The 23,590-nt window shown below is 46.5% G+C and overlaps 2 protein-coding genes across 3 annotated transcripts in view; one reads left to right on the top strand and one right to left on the bottom strand.

Annotated features, from left to right (window-relative positions):
- Nucleotides 1-2,114, top strand: part of gpr39 (G protein-coupled receptor 39) — a 181,819-nt gene extending 179,705 nt beyond the window's left edge. The window contains exon 2 of the mRNA XM_072472853.1: nt 1,519-2,114. Within this exon, the coding sequence (XP_072328954.1) occupies nt 1,519-2,114 (596 nt within the window). The remainder of the gene's footprint in view (nt 1-1,518) is intronic.
- Nucleotides 2,099-23,590, bottom strand: part of cd59a (CD59 molecule (CD59 blood group) a) — a 96,214-nt gene continuing 74,722 nt past the window's right edge. For both annotated transcript variants that reach the window (XM_072472875.1, XM_072472869.1), the window contains one exon: nt 2,099-2,652. In XM_072472875.1, coding sequence (XP_072328976.1) covers nt 2,417-2,652 — 236 coding nt within the window. In that variant the 3' untranslated portion in view covers nt 2,099-2,416. The remainder of the gene's footprint in view (nt 2,653-23,590) is intronic.

The raw sequence follows: 23,590 nt of genomic DNA, 5'->3' as shown, positions 1-23,590 counted from the left end.
GTCCGTATCCCTCTATTCCCATCCTATTCATGTATTTGTCAAGATGCCCCTTAAATGTCACTATCGCCCCTGCTTCCACCACCTCCGGCAGCGAGTTCCAGGGACCCACTACCCTCTGTGTAAAAAACTTGCCTCGTACATATCCTTTAAACCTTGCCCCATGCACCTTAAACCTATGCGCCCTAGTAATTGACTGCATAAAATGTGGCTGCAGTTCAGCTATGATGCAGCGGACATGCTGAAGTCAGCTTTAGAGCATGTTGGCAAGTATGATAACTGCCTCAGGCAGATATTGTTCATCAGCACTGGAGGTAATTCTACCATCCCTGAGGAATGGCAGTAATAATGCAGGAATGCCCACTTAATAAATAGGAACTATTTCACAAAAGGAGGAAAGTTACTTCACAGGTGAGGTGATAATTTACAAACAGAATACGGACAGCTTTGTGAATGGAATTGAAAATGCTATCACAAAAACATTCATGAAATGTTTTGCGTGCGATGTGTTGTATATTTTGTTAAGTACAATCATAACAAGGAAATTGGATGGTCCAGTGGGCTGCACACTTTCCTTTGACCTCTGATATCTGGATTTGAATCCAAATTAACTTCCGGGATGGATGTCTTCTTGCTTTGGCAGTTACAAGGACTCAAAGTGAACAGTATGCTACTGTAGTTAATGACACTGTGTTCGCCATCTAGCTTATTATCCCTAACCTAGAATGTTTCACTCCCTGACATCCTCAGTAAAACAAAACTAAGTTTGAAATAGAAACCAACCGTGACAAAATGTCACTGCTTCTTTCTTAAGTTGCATGTAGAGATGCATAATTTGCCTGTGCAGACAGCTTGCCAATTCATTGCAAGTGACGCCTGCTCACTAAATGTTTTGGATCTCCAATGGATGGCATCAGGGGGGTGTTGAGGTTGTCAATTTACTGCCTGTCAAATGTACACTGAAAACTGGGACCACGTCACATAAATGAAAATATTTATCCACCTAATGAACAAAAAACATTATCGAGTAAGGGACAAAATAATAGCTTACCGTCTATCTTGAACCCGCTATTGTTAGCATCCCATTCTTTTGGCTTCATTTGTTGCCAGAATGGCAAGTTGTGAACATCAATGAAATTGTTATGCCCCCGACCAGCAAAACATTTTGATAATATGAAAATTGTGTTTCACATTAGAGTTCACGTAGGAGTTTGATCTAGCTGATATTTATTCACCCACTTTCTTAATAAGTCATGTTTGTTCTTTAAGTACAAAATACATGGAAACAGGCATGAAATATATAATCAGCTTGTATCTGCAATGTAAATATTTTCCATACATTTTCCTTTGCACTGTGTCAGACCTGACACACAACTTATGCAACTACACTTGTGGTAGTTTCTAACTTTAAGAAAGTAGGTCAGTGCTTAAATGGATTATTTGAAAGTATGCTATATGAACAGAGATTCTACTGTCAGATTTTTTCTGAAATTATTCCTTTTTCTTTCTTTCTTTCTACAGTGCTCATTGTGGTTAGCTTGGCTGTGTGTTGGACCCCAATTCAAATCCGACGTATCATGGCGGCATCCAAAGCAAAGTCAGAATGGACAATGACATATTTCAGGACCTTTTTAAATCTATTGCCTGTCTCAGATACTTTATTTTATCTCAGCTCAGTATTAAATCCATTGCTGTATAGTCTGTCCTCTAAACAGTTCAGGGAAGTTTTCATGCAGGTATTATGCTGTAAGTCCATAGAACATGTTAACATGCGGACACTAAGGAGGACCTATATCAACTCCAAGAGCAGCACCGCTCACTCCACAAGTTCACTGCTCCGTGCCACACTCAAGTTCACCTACTCGTGCCAGAAAACTGACAAGAATATTTCGAGTACTGCGATGAAGGACCCTGATGTTGATGATGTTGAGCTTGAGCCATTGTCACATCACAACTGTGATGCCAGAATAACAAAGCCAGAACCTGGATTTAATACTATCAACTCAGTTTCAGGGCCGAGCTTGTTGAAAACTAACTCAGAGCTTCCTTCCCCAGAGAGAACCTCTGAGCTACACCTAATACAGCAACCAAATAGAGTAAATGAAACGGAGATGTGAGGCTTTTATAAAACATAAATATATCAAACAAAAATTACAGAGAAGATTTCCAAAGTGCTGTTAGTGATTCTCCCAAAAGTCATCTTTACAATATCATGTAAACTTTCCACAAAGCAACAGAATTTGCAATTGTCTCTGCGTTAAAATGGTCTGTTAATGTTCTTAGATAGTGATTGCCAGATATTAGCAATGTAAGCTGTTACACAACAGCATGTAAAATGTTGACAGCAAAGCAAGGTAGGAAATTTCAGAATGCCTACACCTGTAATGATTCTTGCGTGAATTTCCTTCACCTTATGACTTTATGTTGGAAGGAGCGCTGATGTGAGTATTCCAACTGCGACTAAAAGTTTTAGGCTTGCTCTTGATGACATCGCTGAGCTGCCTCTCCTTCTGGGGCGGGGTCCATTACAGAGTGGCGTGTTACAACAGCTGATGCACACAGATCCCACTTTTCCTGGAGAGCAAAATGACTGATAGCCGGCAGACGTAATGAGGCAGGATGTGGACGCAGCGCAAGATTTTCGATACATAACTCCTGTAAATAGAAAAACAGTAAATGGTCAGGCGAGTTTCAATTTTATGTAGCGGCACTGTGCACTCACTCTGGTTCAAAGACAAAATTAGACCAAAAAAACTTCAGCCCTTCTGCCGTATTCCTGCTATAACTCAGCGAGTGTGGAAAATGGGTGGGAGAAATAGCTAGAATTTGGTCTGCACTGGGAGTTCCTGGAGGCCCAGTAAGTGTTTGAGCCTCCTTGCGACAATTACCAGGCTGTTGGCATAGAGAACTAGGGCTTGGGGAAAAAAATCCTTCACTTTTAAGAGGCCTGACGCATCTTTGTAAACTGGTATGCCAAGTATGAACAGGCATACCAGCTTCTTCCTTGAAATAGGGGAGAGAGCTAGTTTGTTCCCTGCACCTGGAAGAGGTGGTATATTCGAAGGGTAATCTTCAGCCCAATTTTAATGGGGCCAATTGTCAGGAAGATGGAATAAAATGAAGATTAAAGCATTGGATAAAAAGAAACTGATGGGGAGTCAGCTGCACTTAGGACTTTTGATACACAGATTATCCTAGCAGCAGGGTGAACAGATAGTTACCATTAACTTCCCGTACCGGCTGAGGTTATTCATGAGGCTCTGCCTTCTCAACCTTGCTCTTTGCTTGCGGTGTGATGGCTGTCAAGTTAAACCGCCACCAGTCAGCTCTCCCCCTTAAAGGGGAAAGCAGTCTATGGTCATCTGGGATTGTGGAGACTTTACTTAAGTAAGTTAGAGAACAATAGGGTAGAGGGTGGGCGTTCAAAATGAGAAGTAAGAATAAATGTCTCACTTACATGCTAAAAGCAGGACTTATAAAGCTAGTTCTTCAGATAAGACAAGGAAAGGGGCAAACCATATATCAGTGTCAGGATTAATCCTTTACAGGAAAAGAAGAACCGATGAGCGTCTGAGGTCACAGCCACGCCCAGCTGGAAACAAAGCTCTCCCAAGAACAAATGTTTGACTTGAAGACTGCTGTTTTAAAGCCCAGAGGTTTTACTCTGACCTAGAGGGGAAAGTTTCTCAAAAGAAATAGGCAAGATTTCTTTCTTTTGGGTAATTATTACTGGATCATAATGTCAAAACCTACAGGATGTTATTTTTGGGGAAGGTATAATCTCAGTGTTTTGGAAATTGATAAATTTGGAATGGAGTTAATTCAAGTATACTCTGTGTAGTCAGTTAATTGTAATTTTGGTTCTGTATTGTTGCCTTTTTTGTTGCATGTTTTACAGTTTAATAAACATTTTTTATTTGAAAGATTACAAGACTGGACCTTCCCTCACTGGTTTCCACCTCTTCCCTCACATTATGCCAAATTGCAAAATAAATGGTTAAGAACCAGTATTGCAAGTTTCACTTCTGGGATTTGGGATACCCTCGCATTCAGCATGAGCTAGGTTCATAACACAGTGAAGTAAAGACAGACATCTTTTTGGATCGGAGGCATTCCCTCTGACCCCTGGGCACCTTCATACTCTCATTGAGTTACCCATTAAGCAATAGCAGGGCTATGGGAAAACATGCTACAAATAAACCAGGTAACCTGGTGGTTTTTGTCATTTAATTTACTCGCCTCTGAAACTGGGTTCCATTAAAACTCACGGAAAGGTTTTCTATTTTACTGCTGCCAAACTGCAGTGATCTTGCAGGCTGCTTCCTACAGACTGCAATACTCGGCAACGGAGACCTAACTGTTCTTAAAGCCTCCCTTCTACACATTAACCTTTAAAGATCTCTGCTCTTCTGGGGAAGTTATAGTGATGAAGTGAGAGCAGCTCCGAGGTAATTACAAACCATAAGGTGTAGAAAAATGCAGCATTGGCTTTGAGAATTATTAAAGGAGATTCTCAGCGGTGAATAGATATGATTTATTGTATTGAGGGACCTGCAGAATGATTCCCTGAAGAATCATTTTTATTTTAATGCTTTACTTGATAAATAGGGTGGCATGGTTGTTAGCGCTGCTGCCTCACAGCGCCAGGGACCCGAGTTTGATTCTGACCTTGGGTGACTCTGTGGGCAGTAAGCTTCCAGCAATAAACAAAGGGATTGTTGATGAATGGAAAAGGCAGTTAGATAACAGGTACAGAACAGGATACAACAGGCGCAGGATTCTACTTCTCGCCAGACACATTTTCTGGCCTGGCACGGCAGCTGGCCAATGGGGTTTCCCCATTGCGGCCACCTCCACGCCGTCGGGAAATCCTCGGGCGTGAGTGCGCTGATGGCGAAGCGGGGATCCAGCCAATGGAGAATCCCGCAGCAGGTCTTTACACTTCAGCTCCCAGGTCCACGTGGCCTGTTCCCAGGACGTCGCGCAAACTTCCCTTCGGCTGAGGTTTGCGAGCATCTGCCCAATTGGCCCTGAGCTAGTCACCTGGTCCTTGGAGCCCTCCCTTTTAAAGGGGCCACACTACCACATGTCAGTTGGGATATATGTTATTGGTATATAGATATTGGGTGCGATTTGCAGGCCTCGACGCTCCTGACTTGGTGGTGAGACAAGGCTGTTGAATCTCACAAGGGCTCAAAACGTCTCGCAAGATTCAACTAAACTTCGCGAGACGTCCATTAAGCTCATTTAAATATACATGTGCAGGATTCTCCCGGTGCCCAGGAACTAATGGCCTCCCCAGCAACGCCTGGACATGCACCGTTTAGTACTGGTCTACACAAACATGGACCAGGCGTAATGGCGCTTGGGAAGTTTCCCAGGTCATTTGAGACCCCTGGCTGGTCAGAAAAGGGCAAGGCGCCATTCTGGCATTCCCTCTGGCACCCGGGCACCTTCGTACTGCCAGCATGTCACATTGACACTGCCAGCCTGGAAGGAGCACTGCCATGTGCCAGAGTAGCACTGCCAAGGATTGGATCTGAGCAGGGCCATGCCCATGAAAAGGAGGATGGGAGGGGTTTGAAGGGTGGGGGCGTGATGGGCGGGTATGGAAGGGTCTCATAAATTTTGCTGGGTTGAAGGGTGGAGGTCCTGAGATGGGGGCAGCAGGGAAGTCTGAAAATGAGGTGGGTGGGACCCTGAGTGGCCCCATAGTGTTCTCACATCGGTGGGTGTGGGGTGATGCCATGTGTGTGGGGGTGACATTGTCCATATGTGAAGGGTGTGGGGTGTCCTCATGCTTACTTACAGATCGGGGCACCCTTTCAAAACATCCGAGAAGCCGGTCTGGCCAGTGAATTCAGCTCCGCATTACTGAAAACATTTCTAAGGGTGGGTTAGATTGGGGAGAAACTCATCAAGGCCCAGAAAAATGACTAAGGGCATGATTTAATCACCGCATTGCGCTTGGCATGGCTCTGGGTGTGCTGGTTAAATAGTGGAAAAGGACATAATCGGGATTCGCGTCTGTGGTGATATACATCACTATAAGTACACAAAGGGTTAATGTACATACACTACACCTAGCTAAACACTAGAGGGAACACCAGAGACATGACACACAGACAGTCAACCAATAGGTCAGTACGATAGGACACGACCAATGGGCAGTCACAATACACACAGAGGTGACACTACCACAGGAGGGCATTACACCAACCCATATATAAGGACACTGCACACATGCTCAGTCTCTTTCCAGTGGTGACACTCAGTGTGTACACAGTGTTGATTTAAAACACATCACTCCCACCACGTGGATTGTAGCAGACTGGTTAGTCTGAGTAGCTATAGAAGGATTAACAGTAGCGTCGAATCCAAGTAGGAGAATTGTTAATAGTTCAAAAAACGTGTTGAAGCTATCTCCAAGTCTGAACCTTCCTTTATCAGAGTGCACATCAAGGAAGCAGCTTATGCTACATCAAGAGCATAACAAAACATGATTCCAGGAGTGAACTGTTTCAATCCATATAGTTAAAACTCAGCGAACAGTGCCAACCAGCAACAACAGCCAGGCAAGATGATGTTCGGGATTCCGGTTCCACAACCGCTCAGATACCAAGGCAATCTCAGTGAAAACTGGCGTTGGTTCAGGCAGAGATTCGAGATCTATCTGGTAGCGTCCAACTTAGAGGGCGTGGCGGATGCAGAGAAAATAAAGCTTCTACTTACCATCGCGGGTCCAGAAGCAGCTGAAATCTTCCAGACATTCAAATACTCAAAGGGGCAAAACAAGAGCAACTTCCAGGCAGTCCTGGACAAATTCCAAGAATCCTGCGAGGAACATACAAGAAGAAAAGGTAAAAGAGGCGCCAAAACTCACAGTGAGGTAGGCTTGCAGCAACGAACGGCAGTTTTGAATTGCAGCCATCTTGGAAAAGGTGCTGCACATGCGCAGTTGCGCGAAGAGTGCACAGAACGCGAAGGTCCATGTGCGCATGCACGAGAAGCCGCACATGCGCAATTGAAAACAAGGCCCCAAGTAAAGGAGCAGCGATCTGCGCATGCGCAATCGCTTCCTACGCGCTACGTCACATGCGTCATGACGTCAGAGGCCCCGGACCATGCCCACTTAAAGGGGAAATGTCCCAAAACACAGAAAGAAATTTTTTTAAGCCTCAAAACCAGATTCTTTCACCTGGAACGACAGCACAATGCCTGAAATTCGACCAGTAGCTGAAAGTAACCTCCGCAGAACCCTGCAACAAGCAGTAAGCACTGCCCAAAGAGATGATACAGTCCTTGTAGACTATGACTCAGACCCTGAATTCTTCTTTGGACATCGCGAGCCCAATGCCAGCTCCGACACAAAACGTGATGATATGGTCTTGGAAGACAACGACTCAGACGAAGCTTTCACCTTGGGTGGCTACCCCAGTACCAAATCCGAACCGCAACTAGAGGTGTTGCACATTGACGACCCCGACGACGAGTTCTTCGGATTTGAGGATCTTCAGCCCAGCAGATATGACATCCCGACTCGTGAGTGCAGGATTATGCTGCGGCCTGACACCAAGAGACAGAGAGCGGTACAAGCCCACAGAGAGCGGCCTGCTGCCACACAGAGAGTGGTCCACGCACCGTGAAGGGTCCCCGACTCCACATAGAGAGTGGTCCACGCACCACAAAGGGTCCCAGCCTCCACACAGAAAGCGATGAAAGACTCCACAGCGAGCTCGTGGACAGGCTCCATGACAGAAGCAACGCAAGACTCCACAGCGCAGTCAGTGCATGAACAAGAAGCGACTCGAGTGACACAAGCCTCCACAGAGAGCTCATGGACAGACTCCATGATAGAAGCAACGCAAGACTCCAAAGCGCTGTCCTTGCATGAACAAGAAGTGATGACAGTTTCCACAGAGAGACCAATGCACGATTCCACAAACGGAACGTTGCAAGACTCCACAGAGGGAGTGACACAAGCCTCCACAGCGAGCTCATGGACAGCCTCCACGATAGAACCAATGCAAGACTCCAAAGCGCAGTCCTTGCATGAACAAGACCATGAGGGTCTAGCAACCTCCTCTGAGCAACCAGCAGCAGACAATGCAAGTCTGCCATGCTCAAGTGAACAACAGAAAGACTATGACAGTCTACCACGCTCCAGTGGTTTTGTGAAGGGGAGGTCGTGTCTCACTAACTTGATAGAGTTTTTCGAGGAGGTCACTAAGATGATTGATGCAGGTAGGGCAGTGGATGTTGTCTATATGGACTTCAGTAAGGCCTTTGACAAGGTCCCTCATGGTAGACTAGTACAAAAGGTGAAGTCACACGGGATCAGGGGTGAGCTGGCAAGGTGGATACAGAACTGGCTAGGTCATAGAAGGCAGAGAGTAGCAATGGAAGGATGCTTTTCTAATTGGAGGGCTGTGACCAGTGGTGTTCCACAGGGATCAGTGCTGGGACCTTTGCTCTTTGTAGTATATATAAATGATTTGGAGGAAAATGTAACTGGTCTGATTAGTAAGTTTGCAGACGACACAAAGGTTGGTGAAAAGAGATCTAGGAGTACAGGTCCACAGGTCATTGAAAGGGGCAACACAGGTGGAGAAGGTAGTCAAGAAGGCATACGGCATGCTTGCCTTCATTGGCCGGGGCATTGAGTATAAGAATTGGCAAGTCATGTTGCAGCTGTATAGAACCTTAGTTAGGCCACACTTGGAGTATAGTGTTCAATTCTGGTCGCCACACTACCAGAAGGATGTGGAGGCTTTAGAGAGGGTGCAGAAGAGATTTTCCAGAATGTTGCCTGGTATGGAGGGCATTAGTTATGAGGAGCGGTTGAATAAACTCGGTTTGTTCTCACTGGAACGAAGGAGGTTGAGGGGAGACCTGATAGATGTCTACAAAATTATGAGGGGCATAGACAGAGTGGATAGTCAGAGGCTTTTCCCCGGGATAGAGGGGTCAATTACTAGGGGGCATAGGTTTAAGGTGAGAGGGGCAAGGTTTAGAGTAGATGTACGAGGCAAGTTTTTTACGCAGAGGGTAGTGGGTGCCTGGAACTCGCTACCGGAGGAGGTGGTGGAAGCAGGGACGATAGTGACATTTAAGGGGCATCTTGACAAATACATGAATAGGATGGGAATAGAGGGATACGGACCCAGGAAGTGTAGAAGATTGTAGTTTAGTCGGGCAGCATGGTCGGCACGGGCTTGGAGGGCCGAAGGGCCTGTTCCTGTGCTGTACATGTCTTTGTTCTTTGTTCTTTGTTGAACAAGAAGAAGACTCTGACAGTCTACCACGCTCAAGTGTACAGCAAGCAGACTCTGACAGTCCACCCAGATTATTTGAGCCCTCAGAAGAAGACTCTGACAGTCTACCCAGCTGAAGTGAACGACAAGAACACACTGAGGATCTACCCACTGTATATGCGACAAGTGATGACGGCATCCCACTTCCCATACCAGATGTGCAACGTGACAGACCTCAGCTAGAATGTACAGAGGCACTCGTCAATCACAGTGAGACTACTGGTGACTCCGGTGACACCGCGTTACTTCAAACCTCACTCGCTCGAGCCTCTCCACAAGCAAATGCATTCCTGACTGTTTTGACCCCAGACCGGGAGCATCAAGAAACCTCAGAAGATGCAAGTGAGCCTGAAATGACTCCGGACGGGGAGCATCAGGGGGGGGGCTAATGTTTTCCAGATCGGGAGTCACCCCTGGGTTGTGGGAGGGTGAGTAGGGGCTTTTCGTCTGTGAGGTCTTCAAGCAATCTTTAAATATCGTGGATACCTTTAACAAGGGCAACTACAGTTGCTGCCTGCCTGCCATACCAAACACTTACAAGATAGAACCCTCTTCTTGGTTCTATGCTGAAGGTCACTTTAACTCCCTTGGATTGTGAGCAGCCTCTAGTTTCACAGCTGCAGGCTATTGCTAATGAGGAATTGGCCTTGTTAGTTGTGAGAGCACTTCACAGCTGCAGGTTGTGTTTGCTGCTTGTTCCCGCTGGCGTTGCAAATGCCAGGAGGCTGCTGTTGCTGTTGCCTTCCTTCTCTGTAGCCGGAAGGAAGGACAATTTTTTCTCAGATACCTGGGTCCTGGAACACCAGGCTCCGGGGGACGTATGAGTCAGACGCCAATCTGGTTTGACGCAAGAAGACGCTGCAGGACCTGGTGTGTGACATTGGTCCAAATGGGCCATCTGATGATGCCGTTGAAGAAATGCTTTTGCAGATTGCTGATGCTTTTGATGCTGATGTGGTGAGTGCTGCATGTAACTGACACATCACCGCAGGTTAAACAAGCTGGAAGTCAAGGATGCTCAACTGCATCTTGAGTGCCAGTAGAATATATGGATGCCAGGATTTGGTTCCAGTGAGATTGGGTCATGTGGGAGGGCCTGCACAGCTGCGGTTCCTGGACAGAGAATGGTACTGATACGTGGAACAAGTAACATACTGATGGGACTACGACAAAGTTCTGGACATAATAACTAACACATTCTCAGGCTTATCCTCCATTTCTGCTGAGGAACCTGCGAGGGGTGATTGTTTTTTTTGTGAAAATGAGCTGATATCGCTTTGTATTGGTACCAATATGGTACTGTGCTGTTTCCCTGTTGTTTAATGGTTAGTCTGATATGTGGAATATTATGTAGTTGATTTTCAAATCTTTGTTATTGTTGACTGTTTACTAAACCAATGTTCTCAAGTGGTGCTGCAGGTTATGTTTGGTACTTGCTGCTGTTTATAACTGCAAATACCTGGAGGCTGCTGCTATCACCTTCTTTTTTGTAACCTGGCGTAAGGAAAGGGAGGATGGGAAGATGACCTGCTGGCTGGGCTGGAGAAGGGGAGCTCTTTCTCTCTTCTGCTGTGCTCTAGATCAGTGCGATTTTCCACTGCTAGGAAGTCTACTGTTGGGAGCTACAGGAGGAAGAGAGAAGGGGATTGATCCGAATGAGCAACTTGATGATGGTGTTGAAGAAATGCTTTTGCAGGTTACTTGTTACATTATTGCGAGTATGGTAAGCGCTGGACATTGGGGCTGGTTTACTGCACCTTGAACTTCAGTGGAGTATGTGGATACTGAGCTTTGGTTAAAATGACATTAGGCCGTATAAGGTGGCTTGTATAACTGAGGCACATGGACATAGACTGATACGTGATATGACCGCACAGCAAGGATCGTCTACTCTGATGAAGACCTACATGGAATGATACAGTGTGTTTTGTTTTCATTGTACAAATGAACTGTTGTAGCTTTGAGTTTGTGCTGATATTCTGTAGCAGTAAGCTACTTGTGTGTGTAAGGCATGGTGCCTTTTCCTTGTTGATTAATGGTTAGTATGATTTATGAACTGTTAAATAGTTGTTTTTTATCTTTTTTTATAAAGGTACGGTTGACCATAAATTTTTTTTAAATTCTCATGTGGCTTCTCATGGGTACACATGCCATGTCTCAGATGATTATTATTGGATCACAGTTCAATCAAACTTTGAAGCCTGAACACCTTGCCTGACCTCTAGAAGGGTCAGCACCATAGAGGCAGCATGCACCAATCAAACACTTCAGGGGATATTCTCGCGACCAAAGGGTGAGTGTGTGGATTAAGACAAGGCGACAGCTCTTTCCTGCTTTTTATGGGATATGTTCTCTTGCGGGGACACTTCGTGAGCCGTGCGCTTGATGGATCAGGGGGGTCGATAGCAGGTGGCACATGTGGGCACCGCAACTGGACATGAAGAGGTTGTGCTGGTGGGTGCCAGGGAGTGCTGAGGAACAAGCATGAAAATTGGATGTGGGGAGGGTGTGAGGTGTCAGCCAGTGATTTGGTGGGGGGGGGGGGCAACTTGAGAGGTCGCAGGGGAACTGATGCCAGCAGAGCTGGTAACTTACCCTTGAAGCTCACTGGAGGTCATTGGTCTTCTTCTGGCATTGTATGCTGGTCCTCCTTGTCATGTTGCCCTCACTGACAGTTGCTGCAGCTGCCTACCAGATGGTATTGGTGACCCTGCCGCTGGTCCTCCAACCCCCATCGGGGGAACAGGATGACCCATCTCCCATCGGGGGCATTGAGAAGCATGCCCAGGTCAGCATCGCCAAAGTGAGGAGCAGGGCTGCGCGCTGCCATGCTTGCGTGTTGGCTGGGAGTCAGTGGTGAGGGAGCGCTTAAATGCTTCAATGCAGCTCCCCCTTATAACTGCAAGACGCTGAGGCGCATATCTGGCGAATCAGACAGCATGACAGCCAGTAATGGCGAGAAGCTTGTGGGGTCTCAATTCCGGTACTCAGTGCCATTAAATACCTCACACCGTGGCCGTGGTGAAACACATAGATTTACAAAACATTTACAGTGCAGAAGGAGGCCATTTGGCCCATCGAGTTTGCACTGGCCCTTGGCAAGAGCACCCTACTTAAGCCCACACCTCCACCCTATCCCCGTAATCCACCAAACATTTTTTCGACACTAAGGGCAATTTATCACGGCCAATCCATGTAACCTGCACATCTTTGGACTGTGGGAGGAAACCGGAGCACCCGGAGGAAACCCATGCAGACATGGGGAGAACGTGCAGACTCCGCACAGACAGTGACCCAGCCGGGAATCGAACCTGGGACCCTGGAGCTGTGAAGCAACTGTGCTAACCACTGTGCTTTCGTGTTGCCCATCACTAATTTCCTTTGAGGGGTCAGTTAAGAGTCAACCACATTTCTGTGGATCTGTAGTCATATGTAGGCCAGACCAGTTAAGGACGGCAGATTTCCTTCCCTAAAGACACCAGTGAACTAGATGGGTTTTTACGACAATCGACAGTGGATTCATGGTCTTCATTAGACTTCTAATTCCAGATTTTTATTAAATTGAATTCAAATTTCACCATCTGCAGTTGCCAGATTCAAACTTGGATACCAAAACATTATGCTGGGTCCCTGGTTTACTGGACCTGTGACAACACCATTATGCCACCGCCTTCCCTCCCTCTGACGTAAATGTAGCTGGATCTTAATTTAGTGTCTCATCGAGGCATTAATTCTCTATATATACGTGGCAACAGAATTTTCAGCAAGTTATGCAAGACAGGATATGGATGACTTACATGTTTGCCCTTCGTAGTGCCTATGATACGAGGCACCAGGAACCCTGCAGTTTGTCACTGTAACTCCAGAGCTTAGATGTAGACTTTCTCCAGTCACATGAGAATCAATTGGCAAATGAGTTGTTATAAATCCAAATTAAAGCGCAAACACATGGGGTTAGATTCTCCACTGGCGAGATTGTCCATTGCGCCGGCAGCGCACCCACGCCCGGGGATTTCCCGACGGCACAGGCTTGCCAACAGTTGGAAACCCCATTGGCTAGCTGACAGGACGGAGAATCCTGCTGCCATCTGGGGTGTGCACACCAGAAAGTTGGTGCAGCAAGATGGAGAACCCCACCCCTTGGTAAACCACAAAACCATCTCTGACACATAACATAATCTCCTGCTCTGGCATTTAGATTCGATGGCAGGTTCGGAAATGGGACTGATATCCGCTGGGATGGGGGCAGTTGGGAGGGAGGGGCGGGTGGGTGGGGAGGAGGAGGACAGCTGACGACATGTGATCTTGCACAGTTCAGCTCATTGCATATGTACCCAAGGGCAGCACGGTAGCCTTGTGGATAGCACAATTGCTTCACAGCTCCAGGGTCCCAGGTTCGATTCCGGCTTGGGTCACGGTCTGTGCTGAGTCTGCACATCCTCCCCGTGTGTGCGTGGGTTTCCTCCGGGTGCTCCGGTTTCCTCCCACAGTCCAAAGATGTGCAGGTTAGGTGGATTGGCCATGGTAAATTGCCCTTAGTGTCCAAAATTGCCCTTAGTGTTGGGTGGGGTTACTGGGTTATGGGGATGGGGTGGCGGTGTTGACCTTGGGCAGGGTGCTCTTTCCAAGAGCCGGTGCAGACTCGATGGGCCGAATGGCCTCCTTCTGCGCTGTAAATTCTATGATGAGCAGCTCGCTGATTCTCGCAGGGGCGGCAGGCAGAAAGCCGCCATCACCGCTGTTACCTCATAGGGTCAAAGGTCCTGCCACCATCCAGCAGAGGGAAATAGAGCGGAGCTGCTGATTGGCTGTTGCGGGGGAAATTTACATACGTCCGTGTGCTCACCCTAACTTGAAGGTGTACCTGAGCAAGAGGCCCTAGCTGTTCAAGTGAAGACAAGCATCCAGCAGAGGGCAGTAGAGCAGAGCTGCTGATTGGTTGTTGCGGGTGAAAATGGAATATGTCCGTGTGCTCACCCTAACTTGAGGGTGTACCTGAGCAAGAGATCCCAGCTGTTCAAGTGAAGACAAGCATCCAGCAGAGGGCAGTAGAGCGGAGCTGCTGATTGGCTGTTGCAGGGGAAATTTACAAACGCCCGTGTGCTCACCCTAACTTGAAGGTATATCTGAGCAAGAGACCCTAGCTGTTCAAGTGAAGACAAGCATCCAGCAGAGGGCAGTAGAGCAGAGCTGCTGATTGGCTGTTGCGGGGATAATTTACAAACGCCCGTGTGCTCACCCTAACTTGAAGGTATATCTGAGCAAGAGACCCTAGCTGTTCAAGTGAAGACAAGCATCCAGCAAAGGGCAGTAGAGCGGAGCTGCTGATTGGCCGTTGTGGGGGAAATCTGCATATGTCCGTGTGCTCACCCTAACTTGAAGGATGTAGAGGAAAGGATTGCAAAGATGATTCTGGATAGGAGCGAAAGCAACAGGGTAGTTGTTATGGGGAACTTTAACTTCCCAAATATTGATTGGAAACGCTATAGTTCGAGTACTTTAGATGGGTCCATTTTTGTCCCATGTGTGCAGGAGGGTTTCCTGACACAGTATGTAGATAGGCCAATGAGAGGCGAGGCCATATTGGATTTGGTACTGGGTAATGAACCAGGACAGGTGTTAGATTTGGAGGTAGGTGAGCACTTTGGTGATAGTGACCACAATTCGATTACGTTTACTTTAGTGATGGAAAGGGATAGGTATATACCGCAGGGCAAGAGTTATATCTGGGGGAAAGGCAATTATGATGCGATGAGGCAAGACTTCGGATGCATCAGATGGAGAGGAAAACTGCAGGGGATGGGCACAATGGAAATGTGGAGCTTGTTCAAGGAACAGCTACTGCGTGTCCTTGATAAGTATGTACCTGTCTGGCAGGGAGGAAGTGGTCGAGCAAGGGAACCATGGTTTACTAAAGCGGCCGAAACACTTGTCAAGAGGAAGAAGGAGGCTTATGTAAAGATGAGACATGAAGGTTCAGTTAGGGCGCTCCAGAGTTACAAGTTAGCTAGGAAGGACCTAAAGAGAGAGCTAAGAAGAGCCAGGAGGGGTCATGAGAAGTCTTTGGCAGGTAGGATCAAGGATAACCCTAAAGCTTTCTATAGATATATCAGGAATAAACGAATGACTAGGGTAAGAGTTGGGCCAGACAAGGATAGTGGTGGGAAGTTGTGCTTGGAGTCCGAGGAGATAGGAGAGGTGCTAAATGAATATTTTTCGTCAGTATTCACACAGGAAAAAGACAATGTTGTTGAGGAGAATACTGAGATTCAGGTTACTAGACTAGAAGGGCTTGAGGGTCATAAGGAGGAGGTGTTAGTAGTTCTGGAAAGTGTGAAAATAGATAAGTCCCCTGCGCCGGATGGGATTTATCCTAGGATTCTCTGGGAAGCTAGGGAGGAGATTGTTGAGCCTTTGGCTTTGATCTTTAAGTCATCTTTGTCTACAGGAATAGTGCCAGAAGACTGGAGGATAGCAAATGTTGTCCCCTTGTTCAAGAAGGGGAGTAGAGACATCCCCGGTAACTATAGACCAGTGAGCCTTACTTCTGTTGTGGGCAAAATCTAGGAACGGTTTATAAGAGATAGGGTGTATAATCATCTGGGAAGGAATAATTTAGAGATAGTCAACACGGTTTTGTGAAGGGTAGGTCGTGCCTCACAAACCTTATTGAGTTCTTTGAGAAGGTGACTAAACAGGTGGATGAGGGTAAAGCAGTTGATGTGGTGTATATGGATTTCAGTAAAGCGTATGATAAGGTTCCCCATGGTAGGCTACTGCAGAAAATACGGAGGCATAGGATTCAGGGTGATTTAGCAGTTTGGATCAGAAATTGGCTAGCTGGAAGAAGACAAAGGGTGGTGGTTGATGGGAAATGTTCAGACTGGAGTCCAGTTACTAGTGGTGTACCACAAGGATCTGTTTTGGGGCCACTGCTGTTTGTCATTTTTATAAATGACCAGGAGGAGGGTGTAGAAGGATGGGTGAGTAAATTTGCAGATGACACTAAAGTCGGTGGAGTTGTGGACAGTGCGGAAGGATGTTACAAGTTACAGAGGGACATAGATAAGCTGCAGCGCTGGGCTGAGAGGTGGCAAATGGATTTTCATGCAGAAAAGTGTAAGGTGATTCATTTTGGAAGGAATAACAGGAAGACAGAGTACTGGGCTAATGTTAAGATTTTTGGCAGTGTGGATGAGCAGAGAGATCTCGGTGTCCATGTACATAGATCCCTGAAAGTTGCCACCCAGGTTGAGAGGGTTGTTAAGAAGGCGTACGGTGTGTTAGCTTTTATTGGGAGAAGGATTGAGTTTGGGAGCCATGATGTCATGATGCAGCTGTACAAAACTCTGGTGTGGCCGCATTTGGAGTATTGCGTGCAATTCTGGTCGCCACATTATAGGAAGGATGTGGAAGCATTGGAAAGGGTGCAGAGGAGATTTACCAGAATGTTGCCTGGTATGGCGGGAAGATCTTATGAGGAAAAGCTGAGGGACTTGAGGCTGTTTTCGTTAGAGAGAAGAAGGTTAAGAGGTGACTTAATTGAGGCATACAAGATGATCAGAGGATTGGATAGGGTGGACATTGAGAGCCTTTTTCCTCGGATGGTGATGTCTAACATGAGGGGACATAGCTTTAAGTCGCCAACACTAAGGGCATTCAAATGGTCATTGGATAGACATATGGACGATAAGGGAATAGTGTAGATGGGCTTTAGAGTGGTTTCACAGGTCGGCGCAACATTGAGGGCCGAAGGGCCTGTACTGCGCTGTAATGTTCTATGTTCTATGTTTGAAAGCCTGCACTATCCGTTACACCGTTGCTCCGCATTAGTTTATAGACTAGATTGCAGCTTTAAGAAATTACATCATTAACGTTAATAAATGACTCACGCACTGGCTCAATAATTAATTTATTGTTGCCACTTAGATTATTTTGCTCTGTCATTGGTATCCTTTCCTTCAACCTGCAAGTATGAGCCTCTTTGGAAGGAGAAGATATGAACCACATGGCAGGCAAATATTCATTGTGAAAGTCTGGGTAACATGTCAGTAAAAAGTAATCTGTCCCTCCCATCTCCATTTCTTTGAGAGTGGTGGAAATGTTGTTCTATGATTCCCAATGGTTCTGCGTGTAAAGTGAGCTACATTAGCATTCAGGAGCTCTCCTCATGTCCATGCAGTTCACAGTCTGGTGTCCTGAGCTATAACTGCAGTGGATAGATATAGCTCCTCAGGACCGATCACCCTTCCTTAATAAGGCTGACACAGATAACTGCCTTATAGTGAAGGGATCAGGGAACCTATAACTTGTTAAGTTTCTAATAATGTTCTTAGGAAGCTGGAATCTAGAAAAACCTTTTTGAATGCCTGTCTTTTTGGTTCATTTGGCTTTGCAGATTACCGGAGAAACTTTAAGTGTCCAATAGGCCCTGCATGCACCCAGTCAACACTCCTGCAAGAAAGTGTTTAATAAAAGTTTTGTTTGCGAGATTGTAAGACTTAACAAGTGGACATACACAAATCCACTGGTTATAAGAGTCTATGATACCTGAAATAGGTTTTATTAAGATACTAGAGTAAAAGGAAGATTCAAGAATTGAGTAGAATCAAATTTAAAAAGAAATTGGGATAAAATAAAGAAATTAAATAAGGGGAACTGATGAGTGCAGCGGTCTGAGGGGGTGTTTTGGTGTGTGAATTAGCATAGCAGTAGGAAAACAAGTGTTTACCTAATTGACTAGGGGAAAACAATGGTGTATAGAAATAGGTGTTAGAACAATGGAAGAGATGAATTCAAAGTGGAGAGAGAACAATATAGTTTGCACCCCTATATGCTAACAGGTGTTATTAAGAGGGAAATGACTGTGTAATCACAGGAGGGCAGCAGTTGAGAAACAGCTACCATCTTGGCACACCCAGCTGTAGAAAGCAGGCTCTCACAAAAATAATTTGTTGCTAAAAGCTGCTGTTAAAAAGAAATCTCTAACAGAAAAGAACTGCTATGCTGAACTGAAGATGGTCTTTCCAAACCTGGAAAATAACCTATGGGTGGTATCTATGTGCTGGATTTAGCTCAGAGTTATATGATATTGGATGGTGTTTGGGAAAACAGGCATTTTTTAGAGTTCACAAAATGTAGGTAGTTGAGAATAGGGGTTGACTTCATGAGGTACGGTGTGTGTAGCCATTATTGTAGTTAAGTACACTGTTGTAGAATATTATTGTCTTTCTGTTGATAATAAATATTCTTTTCTAATTAATTACAACAAGGCTGGACTTTTCTCACTGGTTTTCATAGCTTTTCTCACAGTATACCAAATTTAAAATTACAACACTAAAACCTGGTTATCCAAGTTACCCATTTGGGTTGTGGGATATCCTCACATTTAACACCAGTGGGTTTTTTAACAGTTAGCAATTTCCTAAAATGTCATGGGTAGGTTTTTCACCTGCACAGGTGAGCAGGAAAGGAGGCTGGCGTGTACATAAATTTGCCTCGCCAGCTGGTATGCCAGTAGTATTCTACCCCTGGGACATTTTTCTCAGGGTGACGATCGGATGGAAGGGGGAGGGAGGGGTAGTGGAAGGGCATATAGACCAGTGGCCTCCACTGCAGCATCAGGAGCAAGCCAGCTGCCTTTGAAGCAGCCACCTGATTTTGAGGCTCTAGCCCCTGCCTGCCTGGTTACTGCCACGTGATGGTGTCTTTGCAGCCGTGACAAACTTTTAACTGAATAATGCTTAAAATACTGAGAGGGTGCATCAAATTGGAGGGGCGTATTTTACTTGAAGTGGAAGGCTGCAGTTCCTCCCAATCTAGAGGGACTACTATAGGTCCTTGTTATAACCCCCACAAGGACAATGGAAAAAAAATCATTGATCGCCCTGTGGGAATCGTGGAATACGAACTTCCTAGGTAGGGGGGTGGGAGGCCAATCACCTGGGGCTCGCGAAGGCAAGGGATAAAAGCAGGACCAATTCAGGGCCTGGTTAGACCTATCCTGCCAGCGAGGTCTGCATTGGGATTGAGATGCTCTGCTCAGCATGTAATTGTAAATATGTAAATAAATTTACTTTCTTAAAGGACAGCTTTCTTATGAGTTATTTTGGCCCTCCAGTTCTGGGACACTGTCTGCCATGCTCAATTGGACAGTGGGCTGGCTCTCAGGCCACTAACTGGCCAATTCAGGGAAAATCACTACCAGGTGACTGTTCCCCACAGAGCTTGGGGTCAGGACCCCTATTTGATGGCACGGTAGGGTTCCTGATCCCAAACCCCAAATAATGCACCAAATGTCTCAAGAAGCACATGACTTGACACTGAAATTCTGAGATAATGGGCTGAATTCTCAAAAAATGGGGCTATATGCCCACACCGGCGTAAAAACGCTGGCGTTTCACCCCCCAGTTTCCTGCAAAAAAAAAGAGCGATTCACTTACCTGCAGAGGGCTAGCAGGGACCCAGGGAGCATCACGCAGCTTTGGCTGCAGATGTGGGCCCCCGCACTTCCGGTACCGAGTCCGCACATGCGCGCGGCGGCCTCCAGCGGCCATGCCGAGCGCTATGGCGAACTCGGACCATGGACCACCACGAAGAAACAAGGTCCCCGTCAATCGGCCCCGCGCCACTGCATCGGACCGGCCCGTTCGCTGCCCTGGCTGCCCATCAGGCGCCCCCCGCTGCTAGATGCCCCGCCCCCCCACCAGGGCGGCCACAGACTGAGTCCGCAGCCGCCGCGCGAGAGTCCTGACCGGCCATACATGGTTAGAACCACGGCATGGGGAATTCAGCCGGTCAGGAGCGGAGTAACGCTGGGAGGTTCTCTGGCAATGATCCCCCAGCCGCGCGGCGTGATTCATGGACGAGTGAGTCTCTGGGGCCTGGAGAATCACCAGAGTGGTGCCAGGCGCGATTCGGATTTGGTCATGAACATTGATTCTCCACCCTCCACCCCCGCGCCAAACGCAATTTCAGTGCGGGGCTGCGGAGAATCCAGCCCATAATGTATTTCAATTATGGTGGTTTAAAATTCCGGGTGGTTTAAAAGCTCAGGCCTTGTTCCAAGTTAAATTTGGCCCCGTGGCCTCTGATAATTGGCCTTAACTGGGCATTAACTACCTGTTTAAGAAAGGTGGCAGGCATAAGCCAGGAAACTCTAGGCCGGTGAGCCTCACGTCAGTAGCAGGAAAACTATTGGAGAGAATTCTCAGGGACAGGATTTATACCGATTTGGAAACAAATGGACTCATTAGCGATAGACAGCATGGTTTTGTGAAGGGAAGGTCGTGCCTCACTAACTTGATCATGTTTTTTGAGGAGGTGACAGAGATGATTGATGACGGAAGGGCGGTGGATGTTGTTTACATGGACTTCAGTAAAGTCTTTGACAAGGTGCTTCATGGCAGACTGGTACAAAAGGTGAAGTCACAAGGGATCAGAGGTGAGGTGGTAAGATGGATACAGAACTGGCTCGGTCACAGAAGACAGAGGGTAGCAGGAGAAGAGCGATTTTCTGAATGGAAGGTTATGACCAGTGGTATTCCACAGGGATCTGTTCTGGGGCCTCTGTTGTTTGTAGTATACATAAATGATTTAGAGGAAAATGTAGCTAATGTAAGTTCGCAGATGACACCACGGTTGGTGGAGCGGCAGATTTGTTGAAGATTGGCACAGGATACAGCAGGACATATAGGTTGGAGACTTGGGAAGAGAAATGGCAAATGGAGTTTAATCCGGACAAATGGGAGGTAATGCATTTTGGTATGTCTAACATAGAGGGAAATATACCGTAAATGGCAAAACTCTTAGGAATATAGAATGTCAGAGAGATCTGGGCGTGCAGGTCCACAGATCTTTGAAGATAGCAACACAAGCGGAGAAGGTGGTCCAGAAAGCATACTGAATACTTGCCATCATTGAGTGGGGCACTGAGTATAAAAACTGGCAAGTCATGCTACAGTTGTATAGAACCTTGGCAAGGCCGCACTTGGGATATTGCGCACAATTCTGGTCACCACACTACCAGAAGGATGTGGAGGCTTTAGAGAGGGCACAGAGGAGGTTTACCAGGATGTTGCCTGGTCTGGGGTGTGTTAGCTATGTGGAGAGGCTGAACAAACTCGGACTGTTTTCATTAGAAATACGAAGGTTGAGGGATGACGTGATAGAGGTCTACAAGGTTATGAGGGGCATGGATAGAGTGGATGGGCAGGCACACATTCCCAGGGTGGAGGGGTCAGTCACCAGGGGGCATAGGTTTAAGGTCCGTGGGGCAAAGTTTAGAGGAGATGTGCCAGGCAGGTGTTTTACGCAGAGGGTGGTGAGTGCCTGGAACTCGTTGCCAGGGGAGGCTGTGAAAGCAGCTACATTAACGGCGTTCAAAAGGCATCTTGACAAATACATTGATAGGATGGGCATAGAGGGATACGGCACAAGGAAGTGCTGAGGGTTTTGGCAAAGGTTGGTATCCTGACCGGTACAGGCTTGGAGGGCCGAAGGGCCTGTTCCTGTGCTGTATTGTTCTTTGTTCTTTAATTGGCCAACCACCACTGCTGGGTGGGTAGCCTTTCCACACCCCGCCACCCCTCCTGATCTCAAACATTCCTTCATGAACGTAGACTGACGATCAGTTCATATGTGATCTGTAAACTGTTACTTTCATTTTGTCTTGAAAATTAATGGAGCTGACGTTTACCAAATTCCCCTGATGGTATGATACTTCTGTAATTTGTGCGCAATTCTCATTACACATTAAATCCTTCTGTCTCTCAAAAGATAGAGACTATCACAATAAATAAGTTTCACAGATATGAAAACAAATAACTCAATCTCGCAATTAAATAGTTTGCAACAAAAAATATTCGGCACCCACAGCACAGCACAATAAGTTTACATCAATGACAAGAAAATTTATTTTCATTTTTTAAAATACTTGTAATGGCAATGTCAACAAAACAATGTTCTTTCCCCATCAGTCACAACGATCAGCACCATTCGCAGCTCCTCAGATACTGACGGGGTCCATGTTTATATTTAGACTTGGAAAGATAAGTGGCAAGTAACATTTGCATCATACAAGAGCTGGGCAATGACCATCCCCAACAAGAAAGAATCGAACAATCTCCTCATGACATTCATTCTTTATCAGCATCCTGAGTGTTATCATTGACCAGAAACTGCAATGGACCAGCCATGTAAATACTATGGCTAAGCAGCCCTCTTGATTAGCAATCCATCCACCATCTTAACATTCACTCCCTCCATCACTGACGCACAGTAGCAACAGAGTGCACCATCTACAAGGCGCACTGTAACAATTTACCAAAGCTCCTTCGGCAGCATCTTCTAACCCCTTGGCCTCTACCACCTAGAAGGACATGGGCAGCAGATGCATGGGAACACCACCAGCTGCAAGTTCCCCTCCAAATCACCCACCTTGGAACTATATCACTGTTGCTTCACTGTCGCTGGGTCACAATCCTTACTCCTTCCCTGACAGCACAGTGGGTGTCCCTACAACACATGGACTGCACCTCCTCAAGGGCAATTAGGGATGGGCAACAAATGCTGGCCTAACCAGCGATGTCTGCATTCCATGAACAAATTATTTAAAATTCAGCACCCCAAGTGTAAACCACATAGTGTAGGAATAGAGTCATTGAAAGGTCAGACCAATTAGGGCTAACAGGTTCCCTTCTATTTACTGAAGCACATTAATAAATCGATTGACTTTTTAATAACAATCCAGCAGCTTTCATTTTTTTTCAGTAGCAGTTCACAAATAAGCAGCTTTATTGAATTGACTTTAATAATGTATCATGGTAGGATTTTAATTAATGTCCACTGGGTTCCTAGTTTAATATCATAACTGTTTGATGATCATACCCATGCAGCAATCATGCAGGGGCACTGACAATTAGAATGACACCCTGCTCCCATATAGTTGGCTTTTCGGATTTAGAGGCCCTGAATGAGCTGACATTTATTCAGTCCTCACGGGGAATAAACCGGATTGCGCCTGGCGCGGAACCGGGTGCCATAGGTGAATCGTGGGAGTCTAAATCGGGCTTTGCACCAGGTGCTGAGCCAATCTCGAGTCACCTGACCCACAGCCCCCAGTGGCAGCTCAGCCTGCATGCTCCTTCTCCATTCCTTCCCATCACCACTCCCATCCTCCCCTGTACCTCATTCCTTCACTGCCACTTTCTGGACTGCTCTCTAGCTTCCTGACAGGGGTCTCTTTTCTGGGGGTGGGGTCTGTGTCGGGGGGAGGCATC

This window comes from Scyliorhinus torazame, chromosome 2 (genome assembly GCF_047496885.1).
Source record: "Scyliorhinus torazame isolate Kashiwa2021f chromosome 2, sScyTor2.1, whole genome shotgun sequence".
In the NCBI taxonomy this organism is placed as follows: domain Eukaryota; kingdom Metazoa; phylum Chordata; class Chondrichthyes; order Carcharhiniformes; family Scyliorhinidae; genus Scyliorhinus; species Scyliorhinus torazame.
This window is presented reverse-complemented; position numbering and strand designations above follow the sequence as displayed.